Below are 10,518 nucleotides of genomic sequence, written 5' to 3'. Positions count from 1 at the left end.
ATTCCCTTTAAAAATTTAAAACTTATGCAGAATATTAGAATTTCAATTCAATGAGTGTGCTGGTTTACGGCAGATAGTTCCATGGTGTTTTATGTGTACATTATTTGTATTTACTGGAGATTAGGTAACCAGTTTTGGTACTTCCACTTGATACTTGATATTTGAATGCTTGATTTCCAGTTTCCATTCGCTAAGTGGATTATAATAGACAACCAAATCAGTAATCTGAGTGCCTGTACATCTTCTATTCATCGTTATTTTGTTTTAAATCGTTATAAGTATAACTTCTACATTCTCGACAGTTCTCTCCGAGAATCATAATAAATAAGGCTAAGTTTTCACAATAGAAACGCTTCATTTACTGGCTCTGTGCACGACATCAGCGCCACCTAGCTGTACATACCTAGAAAAATATTTTCAAGGGTTTTGTAGTCGGTTCTATTTTCTGTTTTTTTTTATTATTTTGGAGTCGGTTTTACTTTTTTGTTAAAAAAAATCTTTTATTTAGCTAGGAATCGTGTCATTGTGATCAAGTCCATAGTTATGCAACTAATTACTTTTCTAATTTACGCAGCTCGTTCAACTCTTTTGCAATGTCGAATGATAATGAGTAGGTAAATATTATTTACGTGATATTTAGCGTCTCATAATAAGGTGGCAGAATCACAACAAGCAAGCAGAGGGCCGCAGGTTCGAACCCGGACTTTCACCTCTGAGTTTTCGAAATTGATGTATACTCGTAACTAGCTGTTACCCGCCACTCTGTCTGCGAAGAATTCGTTTATCGCTATCCCTCGGGAACTGCAATTTTCTGGGATAAATACTGTCCCATGTCCAACTATATCCATATTCCATAGTTATTTCATTTAAATCGGTTAAGTGGATAAGAATAAAGACAAGACAAGACAGACAGACTTTCGCAATAATATTAGTGAGGATTTAAAATATAAATTTACCATGAGGCTTTCGGTAAAGGTAAAATTCTCGAGAAAATCCGGATACACCTAACTACGAAGCAATTCAATGATGTGTGTGAAGTTGCCAATTCGCACTGGGCCAGCGTGGGAACTACAGTGACACTTACACGCACAACGCGAGTGTAGATGATAAAAAAATCTTTCTTAGTATGTATATGTATGTATGTATGTATGTAAACTCTTTATTGTACAAAAGGAAAGAAAAACTTTAAGATACCTGTACAAATGCGGACTTATCCCTTTAAGGGGTCTCTACCTTTTGAGTGGGTGAGAGAAGCAAGCAGAGTCCGACAAAGAATGAATTTTAGTTACCTAAGTAAGTATTGAATACTACCTTTAGAAGTAGAAACACGTACGTGACGAATTGAATCAAACTCCAAACTAATTAGCATTCTGGACATTCTTGGCGCACGCTCCTATCACCACGACGATAGCCTTTTAATGGCTATTTGGCAACAGTAAATATTCGTAACTAACTGTTGCCCGCAACTTCTGATTCTAACTTGAGTAATTCCATGAGAATGAACTCATTTAGAGTTTGAAACGCGTCTTGTGTGGTGGTAGAGATTGTTGGATAGTTGGAAGTGGCGATGGGTGTTAAGGTTTTTTTTTTTTGCATGAAAAAATGTCGCACAGACGTAGCTATTTTGCACGTATGGTTGTGGAGTAGCATGTCTGTAATTAATTGATACAAACCTCCGCAATGTATCTCCTTCCAGTTATTTCCAAAACAACTCTACATTATGAGAAATTGGTGAATTAGTCTAAAATACCTATAACAAATAAGGAACTTAAACATTTCTTTTTATATATAAGAGGGGAAACGAGTATGCGGGCCACCTGATGGGAAGCAATCACCACCGCCCATGAACGCCCGCAACAGTTTTTTAAAGATCACTAAGTTTTACCGCTACGAGAAAATGCGGCTCCAAGAAGGTTCCATCAATAAACAAACATATCACCGTCAATATAGTGTATGTATCTATCTATGGGTACTATTGCAAATAGTTATTGATACATCGTCAAACTTTAATTGTAAATTACAGTACAAACCTGAAGGCAGTCCAGCTTTATCGTCCTTCGCATCATTCCTCAAAGAGTCCACATCTTCCGTCTCATCACAACACACTGTAAGCAGCAGTACGCACAAACACACCACCAAAATCCTTAAAAACTCCCTCATATTTAATATTTAAATACACACAAAGTTATAACCCATTTTCGACCGAACACTAGAAAATACCAAATAGTCACATTTTCACCGATTTGCAACCGTACGCAATTTCAATGACAAACATGTACACATCACATTGTTCCGAATACATAACAATAAACTATCCACATATTAATTCGCAAGCTAAATTTATCGTTGAATTATATTTAAAACAAAAGAACGCTTATAAATGAAATTAGAACGTATTTTGTTTCGTTATTTGTATTTCGAACGCGTCGTTGATACGCGCGTCGCTAACCAATGGCAGCGAGAGACTGCACGGGATTGGTGGCGGTGGAAGGCGGTCGGGCAGCGACGCGCGCGCAAACCTTCGATCAATGAACGTTATCGTGGTTTCTAATAGCCGATAAGCTATCGGAGAAAATAGCTTAAGGGCTTATTACACTTTACTAAAGAACCATGCGTCAAAATGGACCAAAAATCAACAGAGCTGAGAATTAGGTCACTAAAAAGGTCTGCTTATATTGAAAATACAAACTGTAATAAAGATGCACAGAAAAAACAGAAAAATAAGACCATCACTGGGAATCGAACCCAGGTCCTCGGTAATCCGTACCGCGTGCTAAACGGCTACACCACTGGTGGTTAGGTCTGCTTATCTACTTTATTTCGTTCTATGGGCACAAAGTTGAATTGCATCGCATAACCTCGCGCCATATTTTAAGTGGATTTCCAAGTAAACTACAAATAAAACTGGAAAATGTACCCGGTAATCAGATAAGACGTGTCCTCAAGCGATATTTCCTAACTAAATAAATTAACTACCAATTGTCTATTCTACCTATTGTGCTAATAAATAATGTTATATTGTATTAATACTAACAATTAATAATAAAACAATAACTAATTGTATTAAAGCTCCTTAACTCCAATAATCTTTAATACCCGAATTAAGATTAGAAGTTAAGCTATGTAATCTAAACAAATAATTTTCAGAGAAATAAACAGTTTAATTTTTTTTTTTTTATATAACTGCCTGAAAGTTCATTACCGCATTTTTGAGATAATTTTTTTATGCGACGTCTTTACGTTACTCCCGGATTGTGTGTGCCTATTCAGTTATTGGAATTATACCTTTATAGTTTTTGTGGTACTAGTCGGGGCAATGAACTTTTAGGCAAAGTTAGGCGGCGGAAGGTATAACTGAGATATACACATTATAGTCAGAGTAAATATCTATAAGAAACTGTGTTTTTCTTGGAGAATATCGGTAGAACACCTTATATTAGACTGTGTGAAATCTTGAAAAACAATGTTAAGGCTACGAACATATTTTTATTTTTCACACCTTGGTACCCGAGTAAATCTTTTTTAATTACCCTCCCAAGGTTTTTCAAGCGGGATTTATAAGGAGAACTGTCTAGGTAAGAGAACTTTTAACAAAAAATTAAAACAGACTCCAAAAAATAAAAAATAACGGAAAATGGAACCGACTATACAAAACCCTTGAAAATATTTTTCTAGGTACCTGCTAGCTCGAAGTCGGTGACTCAGCACGACCCAGCAGGATGGATTGAAACCCATAGACTGTAGGTGAGCTAGACGACTATTGTTCCATTCCTGCTAGCTCGTGCTGAGGCACCGACTTCGAGCTAGCAGGTACCTAGAAAAATATTTTCAAGGGTTTTGTAGTCGGTTCCATTTTCCGTTATTTTTTATTTATTTGGAGTCGGTTTTACTTTTTTGTTAAAAAATTTCTTTATTTCTCACTTTTTAGTGATTCATAGCCAAAGTACATCTCACAACGATTCCATTAAGCTCAAACACGGCTTAGTTACGTTGTTTTATAACAGAGTTCCGTTGCCTACCTTCCAGCGTCAGCATCAGATCAGTTCGAAAGAATCATTAACTTAAAGCTCCTTCTTAGTCGCTTATCTAGGTATATTAATCATGACCATTTATAGGCGAGCGAGCATTACTTAGCGAAGACGAGTTCCATTGGTCATCTACGGTCTAATTTCTCATAGATGTTTGCTCTGAATAAAACTTCAATATCTCCGTTTTGCAATGAAATTGAACTTGGTGCCCATAGAATGAAATGAAGTACACGTAAAGACCTATTTAATGATCTAATTCTCAGCTCTGTTGGTTTTTGGTACACTTCCCATACAGTTACCCATGGTTCTTTAGGATCCTAAATGATTTAGAATCCTAATTTAGGAAAGTTTAATCGCGTTTAGTCAAGTAAGGATCCTAAAAAGTACTTGACTAAACGCGATTACACTTTTCTAAATTAGGATTCTAAGGGGCTGTTTCACCATCCATTGATTAGTGTTAACTAACGGTTAGTTATGTGATGCCGTCTCTATTTGTTTTTGCAATGAAATTGAACTTGGTGCCCATAGAATGAAATTAAGTACACGTAAAGACCTATTTAATGACCTAATTCTCAGCTCTGTTGGTTTTTGGTACACTTCCCATACAAAGTTAGTTACCCATGGTTCTTTAGGATCCTAAATGATTTAGAATCCTTTGTTTTGTTCGAATAGACGGAGACGGCATCACATTTAACCGTCAGTTAACACTAATCAATGGATGGTGAAACAGCCCCTTAAACATTTAGGATCCTAAATTTAGTCAAGCGTAAAGCCCTTTGATTGGACCTTTCGCGCTTTGAATTCGGTCGAACAATGATAATATTTTTAGGAACTATAAACAACTTTGCTCACCCGCGACCCTATTTAGTTATTTACGATAGGTACCATCAGCCAAATAAGTGGTCTATCAATTTTTAAGGGCCAATCAACTATTTTACCGACACTTTGGGCGTCTCCTGCGTTACCAAAATTGTCTCTGGCGTTACCAAAAAATCGTACTTCCAACAAGATATTTCACAGTTTAATACCTTAAACTTACATAGGATGGCATGTATTCATGTACACCATCTATTAAATTACAGAAAAACATGTTTCCTTACAAAAATCTGTAATTGTTTGAAAAATGTCGCGGACAGATTAGTGTCGGTAAAAAAGTTGATTGGCCCTCAAACAAGATCCTATCAAATAAATATGTCGCTAAAGTAGAACTTTCAAGTTGACAGATACGTATATTGCCATTATTGTTTTATGACATGCAAACGATTATCAACTTTAGGGTGGTAGACCACATTTTTGGATGATGGTACATCTATGCAAAAAATGTGTGTTAATGCAGATCCTCCGCCTCCACACTGTAACAACACACACCTATCACACAAACCCAGCTGTCACCACCACTACGTTGAAAATCGCAATTATTTTGTTCCTGCACAAACCGCCTGACCCCTCCCACCCCCCGTGCTAAATGTGTGACGGTATTTTGTGGATGACCCCTTCCATCTTTTCTTCAGTTTTGTGAAAGTACAAGAGGGCGTTTTCATTTTGAATACCTGTTGAAGCTTTGTGACATAGGATATTTTACAATTCTTCCGGAAAAATTCAGAAAGTTATTGATTACGTTGCCTGAACGCCCCTGTAAGTTTTTCATCACAATTTTTGACTCAAAGTGTATGCGAATAGGTACACTTCGAGAATCGAGCAATGTATGGAAATCCCCTGTGGAAATCCCAAAAAAATATTTACAGGGGTATTCAAAACTAACCCAACCATCTACCTACTGAAATATTCAGATAGTTGCTTTCGTGTTTAGGTATAATATGAGTATGGATATTACCTCCTACGGCCCAGTATCCTTTGTATAGGACTTAAAATGTGACATCGAACTCCCTCATACATGTGACTGACGCAAAGTTTCATGTTCACAAAAATTTGACTTGGGCCACAGGAGCCTAATTCTAGGCTAATTAATTAATTATTATTCCTTTTATTTTCCTAGAAGAATAAATAGGAGTAAATTTTATGGCAACTTATTGAAAACAAGGTTTATATAATTTTATTTTATTGTATTATAAATACATAAAATTTAATGATTTACTTTCACGAAAATACAAAATATTATTTATCAATAAATACAGCCTTTATATCAAATCTTATTGGAATAATCGACTTACTTTACTATAAAGATAAAATTGCTCACATCAATAGTTACTCTCCCAAAAGCTCCCAAGCTAAGTAGTAAGTATCTTATTTTTGTACCTGCTCGAAATTTAGACTTTTTCGTTTCTAAGATAGCTTTTATGATTTAGCAATTGAGAAACAAGGTTGATTTAATATTTCTAACCACCATTTTGATACCTTTGTGACTTGTATAATGTAATGCACAACCTGATAAATTGTTACCCTTATGGCAGTTATTTGAGGGTTTGAATTATCAGGTCGTGGTCGTACATTTTTGGGGTTCATTCCGGGTCTACAATTACATAAACTGGAATGGTTTTACTAAAATAGTATATAAGCTTTATGGCCTGTTACACCACTCATTGGTAAACAGTGACAGATAAATTATGATGCCATCTCTGTGTATCCGGACAAAACACGCTAAGACATCATCACAGATATATTAATTAATATTATACTTAAATGCAAAAGTTTGTAAGTGAGTAAGTATGTTTGTTACTTCTTCACGCTGAAAGTGCTGGACGGATTTGGATGAATTTTGGTAAAAAGTTAGTTTATAACCTGGATTAAAACATAGGATACTTTTCCCACGGGATAAAACCTCGAAATAACAACTGCTGGGCTTATAGACATGTTTTTTTTATGATTGTTTTAGATATATGTATGTATGTCAATGAAAAGAAAACCATGATGTAATTTTTGGGGATTCCCACAGGAATTTTGTAAAATCTCGGAATTTTTATTCAACTGTTGTATCTAACGATTAACGCGTGGGGAGCCGCGGGTAAACACGTCTGTTATATAAAATTTATCAATGAGCGGTGACACAGACCCTGACTTTTCCTTGTTCTTTACCCCATATTTTACAGCATAAAGAAAAGCCTGAGATTTTTTGTTGATTCAAAAAGTTAAACTCTAAAAACATTTCCTTAAAATTACCGATTACTAATTGAGATCAATTCATTAATACAATTGACAAATTGTAAACTTACAAAATATAGAATAAAAGCTACATAGACGTACAATACTTTAGTACCTTGTCACTGCAAGCCTTCTGACCCTATACAAACTATCAAACATGAAGTGACAGGGACAAGGTAGTAAAATGTAACGATATTTATAACCTTGATGTACCATCAGCCAAATAAGTGGTCTATCAATTTTTGAACAAGTTCCTATCAAATGAATGTGTGGCTAAAGTCAAACTTTCAAGTTGACAGACACGGCTATTGGCATTATTGTTTTGTGACATGCAAACGATTATCAACTTTAGGGTGGTAGACCACATATTTGGGCTGATGATACAAGCAAGATCATTTGTATACCAAATGGGACTATGTCAGCCTCATTAGACAAGCTTGTTCACTAGTATGTTGTTTGGTATTTGGCTCGCCACAAGTTGGTGAATGAACTTGCGGGTTATCTCACAATTTATCTGGGTAAGAACAGTGGTTGTAACGCTTCAGTTTACTTATACCATGAGGCATCATCAGCCTAGCCTATTTACGTCCCACTGCTGGGCACAGGCCTCCTCTCAGAATAAGAGGGCTTGGGCCGTAGTTCCCAGGCAGCCCACTGCATATTGGCAACTTGACACATACCATTGAATTACTTCACAGGTGTGTGCAGGTTCCCTCTCAATGTTTTAGTTCACCGTAAAGCTTGTGGTAAATTTCAAATGTAATTTCGCACATGAATTTGGAAAAATTCAGAGGTGCGGGCCGGGGTTTGAACCCACGAACCCTGCTTGAGAGGCGATAGGTCAAACCACTAGGCCACCACGGCTTCATAACTTCCACCATGAGGCATAACGGTAGTCAAACATAAGTCTATTAAGCATATAAAAAAGAATGTTTTTGCCATAACACAATATTATAAAAAGTCAAACTATTTTCATCTGTTTTTAATATTGTTACTCACATCCAAATTATCAAGCTCAATAGGGTCCAAACTCTGTAAATCCATATGTTGAATATCTATATTCTGCAAATCTATGTCGTCTAACTGTTTACTTTCCATTTCTCTCTTGTTCTGAATCAAGTGCTGGATGACACTCTTCATTCTATCTACTTTTTTCCGGAGCCTTCGCTTGCTTCGCCAAAGGTCATGTATTCTTCTTTTACGGTCAGAGGACACTATTTCTAGTCTCCGTATTTTGTATTTCAGTTTGATCACTTCTTCTGAGTCGGTAGGTTTGATATCCGCAGGTTGGAGCTCTGTTACAGTTTCAGTTCGAGGTTGGCACACCTGCAAATTTTGATTATATCACAAATAAGTTTTTGATAAAAATTTCATTTTTAATATAAGCTTTTTTTGCTGACATACTTTTTGTTGACTGTACTTGTATTGTCACCCAAACTACATTTGCATACCAAATTTCAAGTAGATGCCATTAACCGTTGAAGAGTTCCTTCCTGTGGAGACGATCCTGGCAGGCCTACCAGGATGTCACTACCAGATTATTGTATTGTCTTGTCACGCAATTTACATAAGTATACCAAATTTCAAGTCAATCCATCTACTGGAAGTTGGTCGAATTTAACTTGCCAGATTTGATATATCTCTTATACATGTATTTCCTTTTAATTACACTAGAGAAAGACAAAGTAAATGGATTGCACGGGACATATAAATGCAGAAAGGATCTTATCCAATATGGGATTCTACACTGTGAATTAAAAAAAAGTGCTATAAAACTTACTGAGATATTAATAACTGGAATGGCCTGCAGCGAAAGCCGGCGCAATCCACTGTCCGTGACATAGAAGTCTTTGGCATCAAAGTGCTCTGAACAAACAGCACTGGAAGCTGTAGCGGTCCAGTTCTCACGGTTCACAGCAATTTCCCACTCACGGCGACGATTTTTGTCGCGAGGGAACCTAGTACACAGAAAAAATTTGATAAATTAAGTTTCCTATTAGAAATCCATCATAGCCTAGTGTTTAATAGTGGTCTGACCAATGGCTTCTCAAGCAGAGACGCTCGCACCTGTAAGTTTTACGGAATTTTGTGCAAAATTACAATTGAAATTTACAATGAGCTTTACAGTGAGGGAAAACATCGTGAGGAAGCCCGGACGTGGATTTATTAATAATAAGCTAAGTAATGAACACATCACGCTGAATAAACTAATTTTTAACCAGTGAATTGAGTTGTTGCAACCCGTAAAAGTCCTGTATAAATGGAATGGAATTCAGTCAAGTTTAATTTCATATTTCATTACCTGTGAAATGTTATTCCATTGGTATGTTTCGTTATTTTAACTGAAGTGTTCTTGCAATTGATGATCGCACAGCTAACCATTTTATTGATTTAAATTTTATTTCAAGATTTTCAGACAACTTACACATAACAATTTTGTATACCTTTTTAAATTCCTTCCGTCACTAATATATCATAAATGTCAAAATAAATGAAAGGAGTACGATGGATAAAAGAACAAAATAGGATGACTTTTTAAGTACTATCTGCCTCATCTTTTAGCTGCGGTTATTAATATGACAGAAAGAGCAAGAAACATTATGCAAGAAGCTTTCAATATTGGTTACCTATCTAGTGTCGTTTAGTTACTGCAAATTGTAGTTTTTGTTATTGTTACGCTTGTGTGTAATATTATTTACCAAGTATGGAAAGGAACAAAATTAATGGCATATTTTTATCTTTGCTCCCACACACCCCACAAATTGACCACAACACACCACCACAAAAAAAAGCAGTGACAAAATTTCATTGACTGACCATGATAGTGATGTAGCTTTACGACAGCCACAATTACCGGTTTTTATTTTTTTTCTACCAGTTACTTGTCTATAATATACGAATATTTTTTTGCGAAAATCAATTGCGTAAAATCAAGATATTTTTGTAAGGCAATAAATAAATCCAGCATAAACCTATTTTCTTGTTTTAGTGAATACAAAAGAAAAGCAAGTAAATTTACTTTCATAATGTAGTGAAAAATATTTTTAATTTCACAAATCGCTAATTAATAACTATTGTATCATTTAATATGAACATTGTACATTCTATTGTGACCTTACATAATAGAGATATTACAAGAAATTGGCAAATTATAATGACACTGGCAGATTAATTTCTTTCTTCGTACATTTCTTACTTCATAAATTATAAAAGCACCATAAAAATATTTTCAACCCTCTAGTGGACACATTGTATTCTATTAAGTCATTATTATAGGGTGTCGTTTTACCTTGCTATGTTATTTAGAAGGTAATTGCACGTCCACCTTACTTCATTCCGACATTTGATAGCTTCATTATTTTTTTAGGCTTGTCGTCCCTCGTGTGATCGT

At 35.6% G+C, this 10,518-nt stretch overlaps 1 protein-coding gene across 1 annotated transcript; it reads right to left on the bottom strand.

The window, feature by feature from the left end:
* Positions 1-6,077: 6,077 nt before the first annotated feature.
* On the bottom strand, positions 6,078-9,748 carry LOC141433062 (uncharacterized). The gene is made up of 3 exons (XM_074094881.1): positions 9,430-9,748; positions 8,908-9,085; positions 6,078-8,453 (listed from the first exon to the last, which is right to left on the bottom strand). The coding sequence occupies exons 1-3, from the start codon at positions 9,507-9,509 to the stop codon at positions 8,100-8,102; spliced, it is 612 nt and encodes a 203-aa protein (XP_073950982.1). The 5' UTR covers positions 9,510-9,748; the 3' UTR covers positions 6,078-8,099.
* Between the last annotated feature and the right edge of the window lie 770 nt (positions 9,749-10,518).

Source organism: Choristoneura fumiferana, chromosome 12 (assembly GCF_025370935.1).
Source record: "Choristoneura fumiferana chromosome 12, NRCan_CFum_1, whole genome shotgun sequence".
NCBI lineage: Eukaryota > Metazoa > Arthropoda > Insecta > Lepidoptera > Tortricidae > Choristoneura > Choristoneura fumiferana.
The sequence above is the reverse complement of the archived record's forward strand: the minus strand, read 5'-3'. Positions and strand labels throughout refer to the sequence as shown.